The sequence below is a fragment of the Ischnura elegans genome, chromosome 7, assembly GCF_921293095.1.
Source record: "Ischnura elegans chromosome 7, ioIscEleg1.1, whole genome shotgun sequence".
Lineage (NCBI taxonomy): Eukaryota > Metazoa > Arthropoda > Insecta > Odonata > Coenagrionidae > Ischnura > Ischnura elegans.
In genome coordinates, this window is record NC_060252.1 from 32,397,952 (window position 1) to 32,423,644 (window position 25,693).

General features: G+C 37.3%; 1 protein-coding gene across 4 annotated transcripts in view; it reads left to right on the forward strand.

Moving 5' to 3' along the window:
* The window catches only part of LOC124161826 (caprin-1-like), a 30,964-nt gene continuing 5,271 nt past the window's right edge, over window positions 1-25,693 (forward strand). The window contains exons 1-8 of one of the 4 annotated variants that reach the window (XM_046538023.1): window positions 2-176; window positions 837-1,079; window positions 6,954-7,115; window positions 8,034-8,237; window positions 10,556-10,910; window positions 11,571-11,684; window positions 12,805-12,939; window positions 25,429-25,623. In XM_046538023.1, the coding sequence (XP_046393979.1) occupies window positions 63-176; window positions 837-1,079; window positions 6,954-7,115; window positions 8,034-8,237; window positions 10,556-10,910; window positions 11,571-11,684; window positions 12,805-12,939; window positions 25,429-25,623 (1,522 nt within the window). In that variant the 5' untranslated portion in view covers window positions 2-62. Of the gene's footprint in view, window positions 177-836; window positions 1,080-6,953; window positions 7,116-8,033; window positions 8,238-10,555; window positions 11,685-12,804; window positions 12,945-25,428; window positions 25,624-25,693 lie in introns of those variants that run through there. The other 3 variants (XM_046538020.1, XM_046538021.1, XM_046538022.1) reach the window with 3 other exon arrangements.

A 25,693-nucleotide genomic window follows, 5' to 3' on the forward strand; every position in this document is an offset into this window, starting at 1 on the left:
TGCGCACTCACACGGCAGATGTGTGTCATATCTAAACACATCTAGTTGTTGCGCTTTAAAGGATGCCTTCAGCCTCTGCAAAGCTGGAAAAACAGGCCTCTACGGAGGCTGTAGACCCTTTACGTCAAGCCATTACTGTAATAGAGCACAAAATTCGTAATTTGGAGAAAAGGAAGGTATGTTTAGAGATATCCCTGCCCTATTTCTCACATAACATGAGCAATCGTTCACCTGTCATTGAAGAAATAACAGTCCGCCATGTTTTATTTGCCATGTGCTCCAGCCCAATATATTATTTTTGCTTTCAAAGAATTTTATTTTGTTGTTTTTTCAACTACTCAACCTTGGAGATTATTGCAACGAAGTGCTTTGACTGAAGTCTGTGGTACAATGCACCCATTCAAGATAACATGGCGGTCTGTACTGCCTAGCGGTTAGGAAGTATTTCTTTTTGTTTTTACTGGAATGATTTAATCGCCTAGTTTCTCACGTAGCAATTCATTTTTAGCATCCTTCGTTATGGTTTCAATGATCCTAATAGTATTCGGAGTATTGCTTGCCGAAAGTTAAATTCAAGGTTGTTCCGGTTTTTGACGTATGCATAGTTTGTGCTGCTGAACCTTGTGATTGATACAAATGTAAAAATTTAGCAATCTAGTGCAAATATTCCCGCGAAGCCGTGATTTCAGTAGTAACGTTGGAGCAGACCTTCGAAGCCTTGGTGTTAATGGCAACTTTAGTGGAACTGTAGAATGTAGTCCTCCGCGAAGAAGGATTGCACGTACTGGGACCCTTCATGGTTTATGTTTAAGGATTTCCTATTTTCTTTCGCACAGGTGAAGCTTGAATCTTACAAGGAAGAGCAAAAGAACGGAAAAGATCTTAACAGCGACCAGTATACTGCGGTTGCCAAGTACGACGAAGTTATCCAAACGTTAGAATTCGCCCGGGAACTGAATAAAAATTTCAGCGGTATCGCCGCCGATGCGGCCAAAGCCTTGAAGAAACAGCAACGAAAAGAACAGTTGGAGAGAGCTCAACAGGAAATCAACCGGGTTAAAGAAATACTGGTGATCCAGGTAAAGTATGCCATTATGTCGAACATAATTGTCAATACTTTTATTTCTTGAATTGTCTACACCTTTTACACTTCTTGGTCATCGGAAAAGTAAAAATTACGGTATTAATTCTGTTTCTTAGAAATAAGACTACTATTGCCATCAATTAGAGTCGCACTCCTCTTGTCGTTATGACGTCGGAAGTCGACGAGTCAAGACTAGTCCAAGGTTAGAGGTTGACCAACTAAAGCTTTATCTCTCAGAAATTCCTCGTACTTATCGTTAAAATATGTAATCCTCTACCTCTAGTGGTTCTATCCGACTAGTTAGGGTACAACGCCTAATATTCGTTCCACGCCGTTAGGGAGGCTCCATCAAAGAGCTGTTTATTGAAGTTAATTCTTTAGTCTGTAAAGTTGAAGGGGTGAGGCTATTAGTAAGTGAAGTGGAAGATATGCTGGAGAAATATCAGAATTCCTACACTCGAAATTTCAGAGAACGCAATAGAGAACAGACTTATTCAAGTAGAATTAATAGTTTTTATGTCATGGACGATAAATACTCAAAAAAGCAGACTCGAATGGAAGCAAAAGTGATAATTGCTAACAAAGAAATAGTAGTGGCAATTGAAAGCAGAGGGATGATGAAACAAAGGGGGCTGAACGACGAAATTGATTATTGAACTGTTTGTTTAAGAGCTGTATGCAATGGTGTTAATAATTTATGGATGGTTGATTTCCAATGAGTTAATATGGATCAACAGGAGAAAATTTTCTTAGGAAAGCAATTAAGACAGTGGGGGTGAGTGTTTTTATTTTTGACTCCTGAGTCCTGGGTAAATGTGATGAGAAAACTAATGACCAATTCGCTCTTTTATGGTATTTTGCATCGAATCAAGGTGTCTGTTTGACCAATTTTTCATGTACCATTTATGTATTGCTTGGAGAAGGTGAGAGAAAAAATGTTATGGGCATGGAAAGACAAAGTATTTAAAGAAACAATATTACGAAGAATTCATTAAATCGACTTATTTCTGCAGCTTTACAAGGAATAGTGTTCTGAGTTGTTTGAAATTTTTCGATAAAAATGTTTTAATTTTAAGTCTCCTGTTTACTCTTCGATTTTTTTCCAAACTACATTCATGTGGATTAATTACTATTCATTTACTCAGTGGTTCATGTAGGACATTGTTTTCTGGTTTGCCTTAGAACTGTTGGAAATTAGTCATGAAAGTCCACCCACACACACACAGGTATGAGAAGGTTCCCAATACGAAAGCTTTCGATTTTGGTCATTTTAGTAATTTAGCATTTTCTTTTTGTTGCTGTTCATTCAAATTTGAAATCTCATCTAAAATTATTAGTCTGATTTTGTTTTTTAATTCAAGTTGACTTTTTAATTTATTGCCTTATCCAGAATTTCACAACAGGTAATGGGTTCAGACCACCCAGAATTCAGACAATTATGCTCATGGTGTGAATGAGTGAATGCAATTAGCAAAGTTTTGTAAATTTAGCCATGGTGTTGGGTGATCTAGGGACATCAACTCTGGGGTGTCATCTATGAAAACCTCTTACCAATGATGGTCATAGTACACAGAAGAGTAAATTAAAATGTACCTAATGAATTAAGAAGAGGGAAAGGAAGGCAAATTTAGTGACATAGATGGAATTCCTTGTAGATGGAGATGCATGTAGATAACCAGTACCCTCACTCTGTTCTTTTTGAGGTTGTAATTCTGAATTCCTTGTGTATTTGTTAATGAACTCCATCATTCAATCCACTACATACTGTCTACACACGTGCTTCCAGGCTGCTTCATTCTTTTTTTCTCTGCTCCTACTGCTTACTGTCGCTCCTCAGATGATACAGAATTTGGTAAAACTATTTTCATCTGCCTTTTCTCCTATTGTATAAAACAATACATTCACAATTTCTCAACGACTCTTAGGAATGTTATGACTTAAGTATCCATTTTCCAGGTAAAGACTGATTTGGGTCTATGTGACAGCTTCTCGTGTAGCATTCTGTTAGAGCTTTTGACTTTGCTTTTGTTTATCATGAAGATTAGTGAGATGGTGTCTGGAACTGACAAGTCTTTGGCAATTATTTCTGGGAAAATTTTAGTTTCAGCAGGTGCTGGTCAATTCAGTCTCTATTAAAGCCTGAAATGCATTCTAAGTATTCATTTATTAGGATTGGTTAACTTAAAATTACCAACGTGAAGGTCAGGATTGTCATTTTGCTAAATCAAATTACATGTCGTAAAGTAATGACGTATGCAAAAAAAGCGTGGTGAGCATGATGGTATTCCAAAGAAATTGTAAACTATTATTGTGAACTCGATTATACAAAGCAGGATAATGTGTAGTTTCTATAATATGAAGCAAACTGTCAGTCCTGGCATAAAACCTATGTTATATGCACGATGAATTTAAAAGTACGAAGTATCTAAATACATTTTTTTTTTTTTTTTTTTTTAAATTTTAAATCTCAACCTCTGTTCCCAGGATGGAGTAACATTTGTTTTTATGAAGTAGGTTAAAAACTTACCTACAAAACCATAAATAACAACTCATTTATGAGGTGATTTTGTTTTTGTACTTTTCAACCGTAACTTGTGAATGAAAAGACTGTAAGATGAAAAATAACACTGACTGGTGGTGGGCCAAGGGAAATTGTGGTGCAATGGGATCGCAGTCATAAAATTCTCACACATTAAGTACTGTCCTGACTATGTCAACGTCTTATGTGGTCACATTGGCTGCAATTTTCAGGCATTCCTGAGACGTTTTGAGACAGATTTCGTTATATTGCTGGCAGAAGGGATGTCTGATTACCGGCAGTGTTCAATAAGGGATAAGGAGGAACACATAATAAAGAATAGAGACAAACAATAGAATAAAATTCCCTGGCATGTAAAGCAAGATATCTTCAGGTTATTTGAGGCAGGATGAAATTTGCAATCGCATTCGTTGTTCCGAAATTGAAGAAAAAAGCAGTCCCCTTCACTTGAAAACGTCCTTAGTTGCGAAAACCTTAATGGTCCTTCTGGGTCCTGTCTTGCACTGGGCCTTTTTAGGTGGCAGAGCATTTTTGGCCCTGGGAGGAGAATGGGGCTTGGCTTTGTAGTCACCTTGGTGTCTACTCTAGTCTTAGATTTTCATTGCAATCTATTTTTTGGATAGGAAGGAACCTTCTTTTTATCCATATATTTTTGGAAAATGACAATGGTTTGTAAAATCTCATTTGTTGCATCCAATAGGACAAAGTATGATTAGTTTACATTTCAACGTGTTGTTAGAATTCTGATGACATTTTTCTAAATTCATTGCAACACTAAGGAATGAAGAATACACTAACACAGATGATATACTATAACATTTAATATTCCTCAAAGACAAATTAAACATTTTGTGATAAGCATTGCAAATTCTTGAAAATTTCTAATTTCATATTACAAAATGCCATTATATTGGTCTGGATGAGTTCATGATATGAAGAGGTTACTGTTCTTGCCAAAATGAAAATATTTAAGCTTAGTTTAACTTGAATATGTGTTTTAATAATCATTGTAAATGACTATAACTTGGAGGTAAGTCCTTGTAGCAGCCGGCAATAACTTTGAATGAGTTGCATGATGGAATAGGAATGTTTCTTTGATTAGTATTGTGTTGCTGCATTTGATATTTATTAGCCAACGAGTTGTTCTAATTCAAGTAATTGTGTGAAATAAAAGCCCATAATGCCCAAGGTAGACCTTATTCTGTAAGGTGTATCTCGAAAAAGAATGAAGTCTGGTTCACGACAGTAGGCACCCATATAATGCCAAGGCTTCTAATAGGATTCCTACACTGGTTAAATTTTGACTCTCAATTAAATATTGGAAAACCCCAAATCTATTTGAAGTTTGAAGATGTGCGCATGAAAGCTGCATTAGATAAATATTTTTGATTGTTTATTGAGCGGGATTGACCCCCAAGAGTCTCTAGGGCTTTTGTATGCCTGCCAATGGTAGAAAGGCAGAGGATAAAGGATAATTAAAGATTTGAAAAAATTTTAATCAAGAGATCTGACAATCTGTCTTTGGCGTCCAGAGTCATCTAATAAGTGAGGTCTAATCCATTCACTCTCTTCCTTTACTTCTCCATATTCCTGGGTTCCATGCCATGTTGAATCTTCCAGGAAATAACTAAACAAGTGTGAGTTCTATGTAAGCCTACGGTTTTTTCTGACTTAGAATGAATTTAAACACAAGCAAGCCTAAGATTCTTATGTTATTATTTATCTCTTAGAATGATGTAAGTGTTATTGATGTTTTGTGCTGTATTTGATCAAAATATGCATTTACTAACCTGCTTTTCCTCTTGTATCGTTAAATGTAGTATTAAATAAGTTCACTTGGTAGTTTTCATAATGGAGTATTGGTATTGATGTCACTCGAGTTATCTACTACAGTGGAACCCCGATTTATCGTTCCCGCATTCATCGTTCGCCAGGGCGTCTGGTTACAATTTACGAGTTATTCTACAAGTCTCACTTGTCTGAGGTGCTAACGAAGCGAGTTTCTCCCTACTAGCAATCTAAAGTCATCTGCTCATCTAGAGCTACGCTACTTATTGTTAGAAATGAGTGGGTAAGTTGCCTTCTCTATAGGATAAAAAATTTCATTGCGCAGTCATATGGTCATGCTTCACCCTCTGCAGTAAGCTTTGCATACGCCGTACGCGAAAGCATTAGTGCCATACTTCACCTCATACGAGTGTTTCCGTACTTTCCGGGGTGGATTGACTTAAAACTAGTGAGTGTTTTCCGTGTGGGTTCAATGGAGTCCGGTTTCATTTTCATTAGTTTTATTCTTATTCGTCTTCGGACCATGGCCCTTCCGAAGACACAAGTGAGAACTTTAAAAGATGGACTGAAAATAATTGATGATGAAGAAAAGAATCTGGGCTAGAAATACGTGAATATTGCAGAACGCCTCGGTATGTCCGGTAGCACATGACGGCAGGGGTGGGGGTAGAGCGAGATCCCTGGTGAAAACAAGAAGTGGGATGAAGCCGAGGATCAGGTGGGCGTGCCGCTGACGATTAACGCCACATTGCCTCAATCACATTAAAAATTAAATTGCTAGAAAGGAACATTTCAAGTTATAAACTATTTTTGGCCTTCTTGATCCATCTCATAACCAATCACTGCAACAGCAAAATCAGTTGTTTGAGGCATAACACGCACCTTTTTCTCGTAAATACGTGTACTTGAAATGGCATTTGATGGATAAGAATTTTTACATCAGACAGAAATGCATAATAGCTGTGAAAATTCCGAGTGGAGTGCAAACATTTTTTAGCAAGGCGGCTTGTTCCTTTAGGATATTAGAAAGAGAGATAAGTCGAATCAACAATATGACCTAATTGTTTCGATAAAGGAATAATATTCCTGTAATCAGCTAAAATCTTTTTTAAATCCATTAATGAATGTCATAATTTGCAAAAATCCAGCGTTTCCTGGGACATAGGCAACCCGGACAAACATGCCCGCATTGATCGTTTTCCCGCATTCATCGTTTTTTTCATCCATCCCCCTGAAAAACGATAAATCGAGGTTCCACTGTATACATATTCTAAACATTGTTGTTAGTGTATCTGCAAGTGAGGGAGAAACAATGTTCCCAAGTGTTCCTAAACCATATTCCTTCTGATGCAAGGAGAACTAAATTTAGAACTTATTCAAATGTAATCCTTACTTTCCTCATTGAGAGACACATTTTGTAAATAAAACGGTTTCTATGAAACCAGTTAGATTTAAAGTTTTTTACTTCACCTACTGCTGTGAATCATTTTATTTTAAAGGTATTTGATGATCTGCTTCAATTTCAAATATTTTTAATTGCAGGAGGTTCTTCTTAATGTTGGCCAGGATAGCGTCCGCGAAGACTTTTTGGCTGCAAAAAATGGTGCAGCTCAACTTACTGTGGATGAAATAAAGTACCTTGATGACCTTTATCTCCTCTTATCTCCCAAACATATTCCGGAAGAAAACATGCCACCTTACCAGGTAGGGAATCAGTACAATGTGATTTATGAACTACTACCTGATGCATGATTTACATATGCTTTTTAGAAAAAGTATGTTTGTGTTCCTTAATAAATCATCTCTTTCCCGGGTAAATATGCATTCATATTATCTAATCACATGCTGGAATAATGCTCTTCCATTATTACATAATAAGTGACAATTAATTGAAACAACACTAATATAATCAAGTTCCATTTAGACTTCATTAGAATGAGTTGTTCATTTTTGATTTCTATGTGTTACCTTTTCTTTGTGTGTTTTCCCCGCAAGAGTGGAATGGGTCATATTTGGCCTCTTTTCTATAGATCTGAGAAACATCGCAGAAGCCTAGATTCCATTCAGTTTGTTCTTCCCTGTCATTTTTTGTAAACTTATCATCACTATTTTTTTTTCCTTTGAAAGTATAAGTTAGTGGTGAGTGTTAGGATTTTTTTCTATTAGCTACGAGATAACATCTGATTCTGAATCAACCTCTTATTTTACTGCTAGTAATTGGGTTATGATAATAGACAAGTTATGAATATCTTTCATTTTTTCATTAGACAAAGTCCATAATCTACATTTATTCTTGTGGTTAGTTGTGTGAAATATTGGGTGAAGAATGTATGAAGCATATTTAGAGTTGGTTAGAATGAATGAAGCATATTTACAAGCTTATTATAACATAAAGTTGCTAAAATGTTTAATGCCAAAATTAGTAAGTTGACCAAGTATAATGTAGATTGGAGAGATGCTTTAATGAGTGTAAATCCAATCTGATGAGTGTGAAGTAAGAAGTGGGTGTTTAAGGTTTTTTCCAAAGTTTGTTTGGTGTGTTGGTGTTGCTGAATATTTTATCTTTCTACTTACACTTTTGGTGAATGCTGTTATCACTGATCAACCTTTATATGGTTACAGGAACAGCTTACCCATGCTGCTGAACACCTTATAAACCTTGTGGAAGGAAGGTCGAAAGAGGTTGTTGGTACTACCTATGCAGGATTAAAGGAACTAATTACAAAAATCCATACATGTGGTTATTTTGACCAAAACCCGGAGGAAGAGGAGGAGGTGGTCGCTGCAGAGGAAGTAGCTGAAGAGGTTACCATTCCCCAGGTGTGTGTAAGTAACTTGGAGAAATAATGTTCAATGTGTTGAATGTGCATATGGAAGTGGAGGAGGTTAAAATGAGAGAGGAAATGGAATGAGAAAGTTGTAGGGGCTAGTGGTCTCTGAAGACTATCAATTTTTTTTTTAATGTGGTTAGGTTTGACGTGTGAACTATTTAGAGTGCTTTGATGATGAAACAAAGGGAACAGGATTGAAAACAGTATCATTTTGAATAATTCATGGCAAAACCATCACTAGAAAATCCAAAACTTAAAAATTTCTCAAAATAAATTAACTTCAGCTCGGCTTTCACTTTTTTCAGCATCGCAGTAACTTTTCTTATCACATGACAATTGGTAAAGACTTATGTACTATTGTTTTTTTTTACTCTTGATCGCTAACCTCTGCAGTTTTTTTCTTCCTCTCCTCTTTCTTGTATCCAGAAAAGGAATGTGGAATGGGAAAAGATACTCCTGAAGGGTATCATTCTTAGATGTGGGTCACATCTGTTACACCACATTGCCCTGATGCCTCCGCACTGATAGAATCAAAAGCCTTATTTTACTACAATCTGCAGTCGATCTGGGTCTGCTACTCAGACCTAGTGTGTCAATGGTGAGGTGGACAATAACAACCTTTTGCTGGAGTGTACTCTACCACAAATATATGAAACAGTCTATGTTATCCAATTAAGCATCTCAAATTTTCTATTATTAATGCACCTGTCTATGCGTATAGAGACCCTTGTCTGGAAGGTATATAAATATTTTCAATTAAGATATCTTGAAACAACGTTAACGTTATCTATGTTTGAAAATACCTCTATTATGCAAATTTTCAGTCACATCTGTCATATGGACTTATTTTCTGGGGTGGCTCGCATCATTCCCACTAAGTCAAATTACATAAACAGGCAGTCAGGGCTATTCCTAATTTATGCTATTTGTAAGAGACGCATCCCTATTTTTGGCTGCAATTTCTGGGAAAAAAGGTGTCTCATACAGACGTTTATAGTGTATATTGATGATTTCTATGTTACAGTACACTCCCGATTATGCGGGCTAATGATGGGGAGAGACGGTGCGAATAATCGGAAAACACAGATAATCCAAACTTTCACTTAAGTTTCTTGTAATGTTCATAATTTACATAAAGCAAACAGTATATTATTATTTATTTAGTTATTCTATTATTTAAGAGTGCTTCCCAGACTCCTTTAGAGCTTTCTTTGCCAGTTTGCGATCTTTTTAGCGGCGATAACATGGTTGCACTTGTATTATTAATGCTACATGTAAGGTCTGGTTTCGAAAATCACACATCCGTGGCTGTGTGATCACGGATACAGAAAAGCGGTTTGTACAAATGCTTCAAAGCCACTGCTCGACGTCAGAAACTACACTGTCAGGCACCATGCTACGTAGTCGCATCTCACACAAGTTGCCCGGATTGCAACTGCTGCCGAACGTGTATCCTTGATCGCGGAGCGCGTGCACTGCGAGGCTTGGAAAACACGAACACGGCGCTCCCGTGAATGCAGCTAGCATGCGATCACTTCCGTTTTACGGTGGGGATTCTAATGGGAATAATAAACCGAGTGTATCCTAGCATCAATGCTGTAATTCCGATTTTGCATCCCATTTTTCAAGTAAAGATAAGTAAGCAGAAAAAATTTAGCGAGAGTGAAAATCAAACACGGATAATCCGCAACCCGGATAATCCGCAGCCAGATACTCGGGAGTTCGCTGTACTTTTATAGCCTTGCAAGCCTGTGTATCACACTAAGCTGTCATCTGTGTCCATATTTTTTTATTTCATGTGTTGTTTGTCCTCAAATTCGACTATTTCTACGTTACTTATTAAGCCTAGTAAAAATAAAATTATTGAAATTATTCATCTCAATGCATTACGCTTCATGAAATCACATTGATACTTCTCAATTATGAGATATGAATAAAAAAATCTTAATTATAATCTAACAAGGGTAGTCTTCTCTGAATTTCTTTGCTATCCAAACTAATGGAATCTTTGTTGTGTTTCAAATTTCGGAAGTTTACCAAGGTTGTTAACAGTTACTTCTCATGCACAAAATGAAAGTTACATGTAGACGTGGATCAATCTTGTGATTTATGTATAATGGTATATTTTTCATGTGAAATCTTGCTTATATCAGTTGTGCATTGTATTAACGTGTCATGTTCAGCCTAATTATCTGTGTTTTCTTGGTGGATTAATTGTTTTAAGTTGCATTGCTTCATTTATTTATCATTTAATTTTTGGTTTTGTAGTCATTGATGCTTTCTATATTAATTTCTGTATTTTTTCCTCTACAGGAAGAAGCTCCAATGGAGGGCTATGTGGACCCTTGTGGGGTTTCTCAAGAGACTTTGAAAGCAAACCTAGTGGCTGCCATTCCTGATGTCCTTCCTCCCCAAGCTGCACCCATTGCTCCCTCTTCTGTCATCCCTCCTGAGGCCTCCTTTTTCACCCCGCCGGTGCCCACGTCCAACGTGGTGCCGTCGAATGTTCCCTCAGACTTCCCTCCCCATCCTGCACCCTCAGCCCCACCGATGCAGCAGCCAGTGCAAGGTCATGCCCTGCCGGACACCTTTGACAGCGGATTTGATTTCATTCAGGAGTCGCAATTGGAGGTGGACGCCACGGCACCTCCCCACGTGGACCTTGCCGGTATGTTGGTTCAACAACCTCCTGGTGGGGGCCACCCTCCCGTGCCACCGTCACACTTTAGGCCTGCGAGGCCCCAGCCAACCCCCACCGGTGCCCCTGCTCCTCCTCCCTCCTCCTCCCTTCAGACTTCCCAGCTTGCCCCCGTGGTTGCCGAGTTTGTGGCATCGGTTTCAGCAGCAACGCCTCCAATCCCATCTCAGACTTTCACGAACCAAAACTTTTCCATAATTCCTGTCCCAGGTAGTGCCCAACCGGTCGTGGCCTCCCCCACCCCTGGAATGGCCCCTCCCAACTTTCCCGAAGCATCCGCCCCTGTTTCTGCTCAAATGGTTCCCACCCCACAGGCAGCTCCTAATGCCCAACACATACCTGGCTTTGCACGGGTGCCTTCGAACAGTTTCCAAGGCTCCGTGCAGAGCCATCCGTCGAATGACGGTGCCCCCAGTCAACCCATTTCAATTCCAATGCCACAACAAAGAGTGCCCGAAGAATCTGAGTACGCTGCCACCTCCGCAGCACCTTTTGTGCCTGCGTCGGTGGCACAGTCTACGTACAGTGGCCAAGGGCAACCTTCCCAAGCCTTTGTTCCACAACAGCAGGCTATGGGGCAAGCTCGATTTGCTAACACTTACGGGGACACATCCCATGTGTCTGCAACAGGCGATCCTTCGAACGAGAAAGCCCGGTTTGGGACCACTGACCTTTCTGGAGAGACCACGGAGGATGCTGACCTGCAGACAGGCACTTCTTGGGCAGACACATCTCAGGAAGAAGGTAGGTGTTAAAATGTTAAGATTTTCATGCAATACTAACTGCACTGGTTGTATAATTTTAGGACATGCTGAAAAGTACAACTAATCATTTCATATAAGCCTTGCATGGAATAGTCTAACCGGAACATTGGTATTGAATGTGCTAAGAGTAATTGTGAATGTATCCTTATCACTTGGCCCTGACTGACTACGGGTGTATCTCCATGTTTCTTGGTTTTCATGGTATGTTCACTTAAACTGAGTGGTTTTGTCTGTTCCACCTAGTGGAACAACTCAGTTAATCATCAAGCTTTGTATCCAATGATAAGCGAAGAACTTAAACATCCACTCATGGCTTATTCCTTTATTCCCATCTGCTCAAGTCTTTTCTTTAATTTTGTTCTTGCTATCCCATGAGTCTGACATTTTTACCCCTCACATTGTGTTATTGGTGTCGTGACAACTTTTTTTCAACCAAAGGTATTTGCTACATAAACTCATTCAAGGACTACATTTGCTCAAGATGTCCTGTACACAAGTTCAACTTATATTTTGTGGCTGGATAATGGGTGACTTGGATGTTCCCAGCAGGATGTATGTTACAGTTAAATAGACAATAAAATTTGCTACTTTCCCTCTTTTAATGACCTATTAGGATATTCAATTTTATTGAGTAATGCATGTCATAAAGTTTAACCACAAATCCATTTATTATGAGGAAACGATTTGAAGGAAATACTTGCTCATGTTGTTGCTCTTTTTTTCAATAAATTATTTCTGTTTGCGATGTATCTTTGAAAATATTAGGAATTCTCCAAATTCGAATATGAATCATCTATAATGAAAAGTAATACCTTGTAATTGCACACAAATTCACTATGGTAAAACGTAGGTTTTGATGTGGCATGTCATCATCTGGTGATAACAATGTGCTACCTTGAAACATTTTATTTAGTGGTGGATATAATAATGTGTTGATACATCTAGGTTCAAAAATGACAAAATATGCTAAACTTGTTCCATCGTAGCCTGCGTGGATTCTTTCAAATGACTTGATATTTTCAAAAAGTACCTACATTTTAATGTTTGTGATGTGGATGAAGGAAACACTTATGAATGCACGTGATAACTCTTCTTTGCAGTGTTTGTGCAGCAGAACCAAAGTCAGAGAGGAGGCTATGGCAACCGTGGCGGGCGAGGCATGAACCGAGGTGGACGTGGGAACAGCAATGGATACAATGGACGGGGACGTGGCAACTACTCTAATGGACGTGGTGGTTAGTAATGCTCAGTTTTTCTGACTGTTTTCGATTTGTGAATGTAGTTTCTTGTTTGACTAATAAATTTAAAGTACTGAGAAACACATTTCAAAGTCGGTCATTATGAATGTAGGATGTTGAACACTTTGGATTAGAGTAGTATGATTTGTTTTCTGTTCTCAGTGTTTAGTCTTGAAAATACATGCCACTTATGTGGGGAATTATTGGGATCTCTACAACCAGTTGTCTCTTGAAATATTTTTTTAAATAAGAGAATGCCAGTAGGAATGTTCCTTGCATTGGTTGTAATTTAGCATGTGTCATCTCTTCCCATGGGTTAGTTCCTTATAACCACTGAAGGTTACATTCTAGAACTTCCCCTTAGGCCGTTTTACATAGGTCATGTCATTGTGCAGTTAGGCACTGAATACATATTGAAATTTTGAGAATGTGTGCTTTGAATTAGAGCAGGGGCTATTTTGCCAACTTGTATCCATTCATTCTTGAATGTGTTCTAGCAATTCACTGCTTTACTCAATGCAAATTTGATTATGCCTTCGTACACTCGTCAGATTGCGCAATGACGTGCCCTGTTTAAAACAACCTTATTTATTTTTTTTATCTGTGATTTGTTTTCAAATTCTTGGTTCAAAGGTTTGAGTCTGCAAAGCGGAATAGAGTCTTAATTAGCCACACCAAGTTTTTTTATTATTATTGATGTTGGGGAAACCTGCATATTCGCATTGTTACGAACTGTCAGAAAGTTGATTTTCAGAAAACTATTTTAAGTTGAATGAAACTGATATCTTGATAGAAGAAGTGGCATATTTTCTTCAATTGCACCCTATATGTCTCTCCGATATGTTGAATGTCTTACATTTTGAATTTTTTTCTGGAAAGAAAATATCATTATCAGAAAAGTAATCAAAATTTTAATGAATGCTGAATTTGTTGTCTACGCGTAGTAGTTAAATATTGTATTGATTCTTTTTTAAATAAATTTATCAAACAGCTAAACTATCGCATAAATAAGTAAATACCAAGATTACAGTTTCACTTTTTAGGCTTGTTTCTTCTTCATTAAAAATAAAAATTGGATAAAGATGAATATTGGGATATGTGTTGTTAGAACTTAGCCATTGATATCTTGGTACCTCAAAGATAATGGATACTATTTTAGTTTTCCTAATGTTTCAGGAGAGCAGGTTTAAGATTTAAAAAATAACCTACAATTGCGAGAAAGTTACGTGATAAATTTACAACATTTTTATATCACAATGTTATTGGTATAGTAACCTAACCTTCTAGTAATTTTAAAGGTTCAAAATTGTTGAGGTTCTATTTTATTGTCTTAAAACTGTTCTCCTCAAAAATTAGGAAAACAGGCTTAGTGTCCTTTACCTCCATGTTACAGATATATTTTAATGAGAAGCAACTCTTTCTTGTATCAGGAATTAAGAAATATGGAAAAGATTGATATGCCCGTATGGCCAATAAAAGCCATAGGCCAGGCAAAGTCAAAACCAAAATCCTTCCATTAGGGTAGTGATGATGAACATTTTGTTGTGAATTTCCATTTTGTTTTGCAATTTTTTTATTTAATATGTTTTTATTTTCATTTTTTATTTGTTTTTATACTAATTATCCATTTTAATTCTTACTTATGCTAGTACATTTTCTTCCAGAAGTTTTAAGAGATATTGAAAGATCATTTGTTATCATTTGTTCTGAATACATTGTGTCTTATTTTTTAGTACAATAATAAGTTTACATGGCTAATAAATAGGGATGGTCAGATGGAATACCTAGAATCCAAATATCCGCAGATATTGCCATGCACCGGATACTTCAGATCCAAATTTGTTGAAGACATCGGATCTGGATCCGAAATTTTAAAGTAATGCTTCAGTGAATGCAGCATCCCATAAGAGAAAGTGGAAAGAGTTCTGATCCTCTCTTCGCATGTGCCATCGCACTAAAATGCTTGTCCTACTCATGAACCATTTGGTTTAAAATCTCTGGAAAAATGGATTATGCCACACAATTTCAGCCGTGGAAAATTTTAAGGCAAAATATGATAGGCATAAAGTGTGGCTCTTCCCAAGAGATTTAACAATCATCGTGGGAATCTCAGCATCGTAGGGTAATAACCACATCAAAAGTAACAGCAGTGCAACCTTGATAAAACGAAACCTCACGGTGCTCTAATAAACACTCGCCATAGCAAATTGTCGCTTTACGGCAGGTGGAGCAAATAATAACCAATAAACCCAATGTTGACACTTGGCGTATTTCTCCGAATATAGTCCCTCTCTTAATCTAGTCCCCACCCCCTAATTTTGAGGCCTCAGTTTTGGGAAAATTTTGAAAAAATATGCTTGAATATAGTCCTCCCTTCACTTTTACAATGTGCATTTTTGGAAAAAAAGGGGGGACTATATTCAGATAAATATGGTGCATAGGAACAGGATTGGTGTGGTGATGGAGTTACATACAGGGATGGAATTTGGATGATAATTGTCATAAAAACAAGAAAAGCACAAAATTGAAAAGCACCATGCTCATTCTATAAAACTGAGCATTCGCACTTGAGTTTTTTAAGTCATTAGGGAAACATATTTCCCTTCAGTTTTTAAAAACTATTCATGGCTACATTTGGGAAGACTTGATTCATTTTTTAAGTATGAAGTCTGAATCACATGGTCATTTGGAAATGATCATCGCGCACAATTTCCCAATGGCTCCAGTGATGAGGATTGCCATCACTTTTTTCATCACTCGACTCATCACTGAAACCATAGGTTCAAACCTGTAACATAACGCTGGCCTCACCATTTTTTCTTTTGCCACCTCATGGTTTATAAAAACAATAAGGGACCCGCCATATTGTGAATTTTGAGAGTAAACAATAGACCTAAGGAGTGGAAGCGTCGGCAACAAAAGGGAGTAGGAAGGTTGGAACGAAAAGCTGAGCGCGAGGGGTAATGTAGATGAAACCGTTAGTGTACAGTCATGCAAAGACAGCATGCAAGTTTTTGGTAGTGTGTGGCATCATGCAAGACATAGCCCACATAGAAAAGGAGAATTGACAAAGGAGCTGGAATTATTTGTCGAGTAAATTGCAAATATATCTCTAAACCTGCAATGTTTCATGTATTTTCTTTTCTGACGAGCAAGCTAGAGCAAAGTAATTAAAATTTAAAAGAGACTATATCGCAATCGTGGTTTCTTTCCAGGTAAAAGAATCAGTAGTTTTTTGTTACATGTTTATCCACAACGTGTGGTGTTTCGCATATTAATTTGTAATATTAACTATTAAATTTTTGGCTCCTATAACATTGGGCATAATACAAAGTAGAAAAACAACAAAATTTCCTGTTACAAACCGTTGTGTGGCATTCATCTTGTCAACCTCTTCCACCTTAGAATTTAAGATCATATTTAACCACTTTGGAAGGACATAAATCCAAATGACGCACAGTGGGCGGAAATCGGAAAAAGCCGGACAAAATTACAAAATGGCTTTTTTTGAGTTATAAACTTGAAACTTCGCAGGTATACTTAAAAATGATTGTAATTTATTGATATGTACTTCATTTGACATAGATTTTACCCGTTACTGAGATACAGAAGCTCAAACGTGAGCAAATTTCCATAAAAACGCCCGTCTTCAATTTTCTCTGAAAATCTTCCAAAGTAAGTGAATGGTGAAGTTATGGGTGGATTCTTGCCGAATAAAAAACCACATAATCTGTTACCATGGTGTTTTTTCTTTAATTTTCCGTAATCTTAAAGAATACAGCCCATAAATTCTTACCGTGCAGTAACAAAATGGCGGATACTGTTTTTCGACAAAGTTTTACATTTAGGTAGAGTTTCAAATAGGTTTTCGGCAAGGTCGCGCAGAGTAACTTATATGAGAGCATTGTTTGAAGATTTCTTGAGGTCTTTATGCAGTTTTCTTTGAAATAAGTTTGCGTCGCCGGAAATTACATTGATTTTTCGATCGCGCGGCAGGGTTTTTCTCCGCGCGTCGGGAGTTGGATTAGCCGCGCCACGGTAAGGTTATTGAAGCTGTATGGGTTTTAACGCTCAACATTCACCGTTTTTATGTTTTGCTTCAAGATACCGATTCTCAAATGGTCTATGGTGAAGACAGTGGAGGTTTTTCATGCGATGTACTTGCACGTTTCATCGAAGTTCATTTCGTTATCTTTGGATACGATCGAAGACCATGCTTCTATTAAAAGCGTTCAAACCTCGACAAAGTGAGTTGTTTTCCTGGGACTCATACAAAAAGACCTACCAGAAAGATACCAGCTGAGACCCTTATATCTTCTTCAATCACCGATCCCTGACCCTCAGGATTCTAATTTCGAAAACGGTCGCCTGGAGCGGAGCCCTTGGCCGTCTTAACGGAGGTATTTCCATGGGAACTTCTAGCTTTTTAAAAATGTGCATCATTACCTCAGTTCTACTTTGACATACAGATTACCTTGTCTTTACACGTTTACCATACGTTCCTCCCGGTGTACGCATTAGGGCATTGGATAACCATGGGTTCGACAAATTTATTATTTCTAAATTTTACATAGGCTCCATCCGCCATTCCATAGAAAATGCCACCTCACATTATTACATGACTTAATACCTACAAAATAAAATTGAATTGGTAAAAAAATCATTCACTCGATAAAAAATATTTGCTCCATTATTTATCGCGGAGGCTGAATTTAAGACAAGGCCCTGATGCTCTGAATTTTCTCAATGACTTCCTGACAAAACGCATTCTAATGCCATACCTTAAGGAATGGGTAGAGAGTTCTCGATATAATGAATGATTTTTGTGTCGATACAAAAGTTGGCTCGCTGACTCTATAACATTTCCAGAATTTGTTATGCATCACTTTCCCGATACTTCAACGACAGCCGGTTGAGTATTGTATTTTTGTAAAAATCTATTCCTCTCAAATTGATTGACTAAATAAAATTCCCCCTGTAGCTTCATGCTACAAAATTCATATTATATTTGCCAGGCATTCCAGGGCGGCCAAAAAAATGTCGCACCTAATGTGTTAGATCACGCAGAAGAAAATTCAAACTTTAAAAACTACTGCTACTACTGCTGAGCTTGCTCTCGCGGCATCTGTGAGTTTGAGAGAGAGGGGAGACACTGCAGCAGCTCACCTAATTGCAGAAATAACAACTACGACCCCTACTCGGGCTAAGAGAGTTCTTTCAAAGTGGAGGACGAGTGAAAAGGCCCACCCTGAGATGACAGTGGAAGAGGCACTGTCATTGATGATTGCCTCTGATTTGACCAAGCGTCAACATCGGTCTTTTCGTAGGACAGCTCTGTGCCATGGACACGAATTGTATCCCAGTTATGATAGAATAGCGATAGCAAAAAAAGGCAGCTTATAACGAAGGAATTAAAATAACTGAGACCATGTGCGAAGTAAACCTTCAAGCACCACTGAACCACACCATATTGGGAACAATAGCCTGCTTAGCCACCACTTCCACCTCTCAAGAATTAAAATGTGTGGTGAACTACAGATTAATCTCTAAGTACCGTTTTGATGGAAGTTCGGGCCACTCTCAATATAAGCAAATGTGGCAACAAGTGGATGCTTCAGATAAATTCCTAGTCATGAGTTCCCTTGTATCTCTTAGTTTGATTAAAAAGCAGCAGGTAACATAGGCGCTACAGGTAACGACTGAAGTTTTCACTTTCTCTTGGTTTATTACATTTATCTCTAAACTTTTGATAAAGAATTTAAATTGCATCGGAGGCACTTCTCACATATAGGCTCTACAATTTTAGATGACACTATCTGGGAAAATCCACTGCCGAAGTCGACACGATTTTGTCATTCCATCCGCTTTAGGTGAAAAAAGAGACAAAAGAAGTTACAAAATCAGAAAGACATTACCTATATCGAAAGGCAGGTGGATGGCCTTAATGATTTCAACTCTGGATTTTACACAATCAAGTTCTGTTTACTACTGACCATGATCAACGGAAAAGTAATGCTTACATTGCTTACCTTATTTTCCTAATTTTTTCTTAATCTTAAAACCCATATAATTTATTATCCTACAGGGAAGTATAGTCATTTCGAAATTAAGAAAAACGATAGTTTTTAGTTTGCAACACACTGAAGGACAGCTGAATCATGGGGTTCTAAATCTGCGGTGCAATAGCGTCGGGTATGAATAACTTAGGAGATGTAAAATATCGTTCACCTGATATCGATAAATATTCTGTTGGCTTGTGTACGCTGCACTGCCACATATGATTTTCTGAATGCATATTGGATATGTCGTATCGATTGGAATTTAAACAGTGGCATTTGATAATTTAAATTTTGATTTATTTTAGTTAGGAAAGGAATGCTAAGAAAATTTTCAGATAAAATTGATAATATAAATTAAAATAACTATTTTGAAAAAGATGTTCGGGGATTTCTTCAAAAACGTACTTACAGGCAAGTGGAAGTTTGAAATTTCTACGCTCCACAAGCAAATTAAAATCACTTTCACAAATTCTGCGCACTCAAGAGAACTTAAATTTCCTTCACCACAGTCAAAGTAGAACTGAGGGTATGATACACGTTTTAAAAAATCTAGAAGTTCCCGTGGAATTGTCTACTTAAACTACCCTGTCTTCATCGTATCTGCTTCAACAACTTTCTAGTGCTTACTGTTGGTGCAGAACATGAGATTGTCACGCGATCTATAATTTTCGTCCATAAAATTTTGATTATTTAGTTGCCATCAGTAATCTATGTTCATGATTAGTAATGTTAAGTCACTGAACACTGCATTATTAGCCATCTTCTTGAACATTATTCTCTTCATCTCAAGAGTAAAACATTAGATTTAATGACGCTTTTTGCAGTTCGTTATTTGTTCAATTTGCCGACTTGGGTGGCGGCGGGGTAAAATGCTCGCCTGTTAAAGAAGTGTCGGGTTCGAGTTCCGCATGGGTAAGTTTCCTTTATCAAGTGCAACGTTGTCGCAGAATGATTTATTCCCGCCATTTATGTCAATATTGATCCGTCGGTACGTATGAATAAAGTATGAATTTTGTAACGTAAAGCTAACTGTGGAAATTGTATTTATTCAATAAATTTGAAAGGAATAGATTTTTACAAAAATACCAACTCCCGTAGAAGTATTGAGAAAGTAATGCAAAGCATATTCCGGAAATGTTATGGATTCAGCGAGCCAATTTTTGAAGCGACACATAAATCGTTCATTTTTTCGTTCCCATGGAAATACCTCCGTTAAGACGGCCAAGGGCTCCGCTCCAGGCGACCGTTTTCGAAATTAGAATCCTGAGGGTCAGGGATCGGTGATTGAAGAAGATATAAGGGTCTCAGCTGGTATCTTTCTGGTAGGTCTTTTTGTATGAGTCCCAGGAAAACAACTCACTTTGTCGAGGTTTGAATGCTTTTAATAGAAGCATGGTCTTCGATCGTATCCAAAGATAACGAAATGAACTTCGATGAAACGTGCAAGTACATCGCATGAAAAACCTCCACTGTCTTCACCATAGACCATTTGAGAATCGGTATCTTGAAGCAAAACATAAAAACGGTGAATGTTGAGCGTTAAAACCCATACAGCTTCAATAACCTTACCGTGGCGCGGCTAATCCAACTCCCGACGCGCGGAGAAAAACCCTGCCGCGCGATCGAAAAATCAATGTAATTTCCGGCGACGCAAACTTATTTCAAAGAAAACTGCATAAAGACCTCAAGAAATCTTCAAACAATGCTCTCATATAAGTTACTCTGCGCGACCTTGCCGAAAACCTATTTGAAACTCTACCTAAATGTAAAACTTTGTCGAAAAACAGTATCCGCCATTTTGTTACTGCACGGTAAGAATTTATGGGCTGTATTCTTTAAGATTACGGAAAATTAAAGAAAAAACACCATGGTAACAGATTATGTGGTTTTTTATTCGGCAAGAATCCACCCATAACTTCACCATTCACTTACTTTGGAAGATTTTCAGAGAAAATTGAAGACGGGCGTTTTTATGGAAATTTGCTCACGTTTGAGCTTCTGTATCTCAGTAACGGGTAAAATCTATGTCAAATGAAGTACATATCAATAAATTACAATCATTTTTAAGTATACCTGCGAAGTTTCAAGTTTATAACTCAAAAAAAGCCATTTTGTAATTTTGTCCGGCTTTTTCCGATTTCCGCCCACTGTGTGACGGCTCAAATAATTAATGAATGCTTTGAGAGAATGTAAATTGGCACACATTAATTCTCTAAATTGGGTCATTTGGAAAAACATGTGGGATTTTTAATTAATAAGCTCATCGTTTTTATTCAAGATTTCGTCAGTATTTTGTTTAATTTTTTATTTTTATTATAAAACTATATAAAATGATTTGAATGCAAAAGTTTGCGGTGAAAGTCAGTATTAATGACAATATCTCTGTTTATTCGGTGAACACACTTCAATGAAAATGAACAGTTATATCGTACTTGCCCACCTAAATTGCCACAATATTGCCTTACTTTCATAAGTCATGGAACAAACCCCTCTATCTAGCCCATGAATGTCACACAATCCATTACAGTAGACTCTTGTTATTACAAAGTTCTCGGGACCGAAAAACCAGAGGTTTGTAATAACAAAGTTGGTATGAAAGTTTCTTTTAGGAATCATTTAAAAAAATAAAAACATACTTCGTTAAAAGTTCTTGTTTCTTCAATCTCCCGCACTTACAATCTTCAGAGTCATGTGTTTAATATATGTGATTAAATTTTGCCCAGGTTCTCGATATACAAGGAAGATGCATTCCGAGACCTTACTCGTAAGTTGATAAATCTACACAAGGCATCAGAGAGAGTGGTTATCCTGCAGAATGCAGCACTTCGTCACAATCGTGTGTTAACTCACGATTGTGATGAACTGATCTAGCTTGCAACTTAGCCAGAGCCCAAAATATCGCTGTCCACGGGAGGGAAGAATGGTCAAAATGCTGAACAGTTCATGACTTCACACCGGATTAAACGATACAGGCGGTCCTCGACTTTCGTACAATTCGCACTTTCGTACGTTCAAAATTGACACCTTTTATTTGACTTCCGTACGCTAAATTCGGACTTTTGGACGTTGGTCTGTAATTTTTTTAAATTCCCGCGATGTTTACAGTGCATCCCAACATTCAATTGTTTCAAATGGGTTATATGCGAACAATACGAACGTATACAATGAAGGGAATTGGTTGGTAGTTGACTCTAATCTAGGTGATATATTTAGGAGAGAGACTGCCTGCTATAGGCTCCTTCATCAAGAGAAAAAGAAAGCCTTCATTGGAGAGATTTTTCAAAAAAGTTGACATGACATCATCAAATAGCTTTCAATAAAACTAGTAAGGTCTTCTTTCTAATTGTGTTTTTTTTTGTTTCAGTGCTGTTTAATTCATATACACCTTCGGCAACGATATTGTACGAAATATCACTCGAATTCCGTTTGTCTTTTGTCTTTTTTGAATAACATGCGAAAGATAAGGGATCACGAATGTCACCTGCCGAATGTGTGAAAATTAAAAGGTATCCAAAGTGCGGGTTCAACAATTACATTTTTTATGATTCTTGATATGCCTTCTTATTCATAGTGGACGTAATAAGTGGAATGTCAACTTAAACGCCAAGAGGAAGTTTTTACTCGATAGCCAACTAAGTTCTTGTTTTTTTTTTTTTTTTTTTTTTTTTTTAAATTTTATTTACATTTTCTGTGTATTTTCGAAAGAAATTAGATGGTTCGAGGAATTTTATTAACATATTATTAAAATTTAGTGAATTGAAATAAAATCTGTGAAAAAAAAGTTTTAGTACGTATAGTCCACTCTTTTGGAACGTAACCCCTAATTAGTATGGAAGTCAATGGCTCGACTTTCGTACAAGTTTTCCGGAACGCATTGTGTGCGAAAGTCGGGGACTGCCTGTACTTAGTTCAGATTATGCCCACAGTGCAAATTCCTCAATGCCACGTCTCGTCGCATCGGCAAACTCTAAAGGTGCCAAATTTGAAATTTCGGGTGCGCTTGAATTTTTCAAATGTTCGTTTCTCTGAAAGTTGGTCAATCCAATGTGCATAGGAAGAGGACTAACTATACGTCCAATTTACCAGCATTAGAGTGGGTCACCATAATTCCACCGGAATGAAGCTTATTACATGATATTTCATGCATATTGAAGTATCTCCTACTGAAGAAAGAACCAAAATTGACGGTCTTGGGCACAGTACAGGAAGAGAACTTAAAGGTAGATCAATGATGATAATGTAGCGTAGTGTAAATCCACCTATATGCTGTTGCTTTTTTGGCAAACTTCATATTAAAGTTCATTTTGTAACCACTGGGACCGGGACCGAGGTTGGTAATTTCGTAGTAGCGAAAATTTCATAATAACGTTTCTTTTACTATAGATTGGATAGGCCTTAACACAAGGACCAACGAATTTCTTTGTAATAACGAGAACTTTGTAATAATGTTTTTCGTAATTACGAGAGTCTTCTGTATATTCCTCTGCATCGATATTTAAAGAGCAGTGAATCCTGTGGGTTGATTAATTTAGGTACTTACAAACCTTAAATTGTAGTTCAAGTAATTTCCCATAAGATTTCTTAAAAGCATTTGTGGCTTGCAGACTTATTTTTGCTAACAGAAATAAGGAAGCAGCAAAGTTTGAATTCTCAGGAAGTTCCTATATGACCTAGCATCTTCAATTCTGAATAAAAGATGCATTTTGAACATCATAAATGTATAGGAAATGCTATAGTTTAAAAAAAACTAATCACTGTCAGCGTCTCAAATATGTATCTCTCAAATCTCTCTTTGGGAAACAAGTGAAGCTTGAAATTCCCATGGCCCATTACTGTGGAGAGTTATAATCTCTCATTGTCTGTTATTCATTTAGCTCCCTAGTTAAAACTTTTATATTTGTAATCTAGGAAAATATCTTAATTCCCTGTGCATTATATATATGAGTCCTTGGCCAGTATCTCCTCTGTGTAGCCATTCTCTTGCCTATACTTTACAACGTCATTATTCATTTTGTCACCGATGATTGTTGTCCAGTATAACTTCTGCTGGCCAAAAGCAGTCTATGCCAATGTAAATCATCCATAGTGGCACTACCAAATTCGAACGATATCAAATTCAGGCTATAGATTTTTGTGATGCTGGTCCTATGGCAACAAGCCGTGATATCGGAAATGGAGTGAAAAGCTACAGAAAGGGACTACGGGAGGGACTGTGTGATTCAGAAAAATGATAGGTTGAGTGATCACTTTTCCAGCCCCCAAAAAGCGATCCCTCGAGTGAGCACTTTAAGGGATGAAAAAATGATCATCTGATTCAGACTTACAAATACTAGTTGTCTGTCTTTCACTTACCATTGAATTTGAACGAAGTACTTGTCTATTCTCGTTAAGAATGATGCTGAATTGATCTTTTTGTCGTAATATTTGACGTGCACATCGCTAAATTGGCTTTCACATTTTTTTAATGATTGATGTGATGCCAGTTCTGGGCTTAAGTGTAGGCTTTATAAAAATTAATAGAAGGCAGATGCAAAGCTGATTGCAGTGAATTGGGAGTTCCAGAAAGAATTGAAATGGTATCTTGTTGCTCAGTGCTGTAAATAGCCATATTATTGATGACCACAGTAAGATGAAACTTAACTATTTCTTCGTCGAATTTTTCGTATGTTAACTGTCTTTGTTGGGTCTTATTATATTTTTTCAGTATGCCTTACGCAAATTTTTTGTCCCCTGAATGTTTTTTGACTTGTTATATTTATTGCATAGAAGTTTTGGAACAACCAGTGAGGCTGTTTTTCTAAATAGTATTCTGACCTACCCTGATTACATTTTAAGATATTAAGGCAATGTCAGTAATCCTATGGTAACTTTTGGTGACAATGTTACCTCCATCATGAAGTCTTTTTTATGAAAAAATTAATTTGGGTCTTGTCCCATAAATCCAGACTTCTGTTTTTTTTAGTGTTCACTTTTTAATGAATTGTGTAGTTTCCTCTGATCTTTGTTTACTCCTCCTTCTTCTACCATTTTAACAGTTAAATGAGGTCAGAAATTTTTAGTTAGTCTTTAAAAATGCTAACGTGCTGCATGAAGATCATTAAATGGCGAAAGTTTTTCTTGCTTTGTGGCCTACTGCTACTGTTGAATCTGTGAAAGGCAAGCTATTAATATCTCATTTTAGGTTGTTGACAGCTCTGTTTTGTAAGGATATCCATAAAGGATGCAATTAATATTCAAAGTTTATAAATCTTTTGTACTTGTTCTGTTCAGAAATAATGTTCATTAGAGTGTGTAGGACTACTTGTCCAAATTAATTTTTGTCATTAACTAGTCAACCATCAATATTATCTTTTTAAAAATTGAATATTGTAGCAAATCAGCTTACGTAGTGTCCATATTGACATTCCATATTTCACCAATTTTTCAGGTTATTCTGGATACCGAGGGAACCAAGAAGGTGGGAATCAGTACTATCAAAATGGCTATCAGCAGAGGGACAACTATGGTAATAACAGTGGGGGCAGTGGCGGTGGCTATGGCAACGGTGGCTATGCAAAGAGTGGGCCAAGAGGTGGGGGTGGTGGAGCAGCTGGAAACGGAGGCACCCAGAGAACTAACAGGGGTGCGTGCTTAAGGCGTCAGCTGTAACCTTTGTCTTACAGTTGAAATAGTCACCTATGACTGTTTATTTA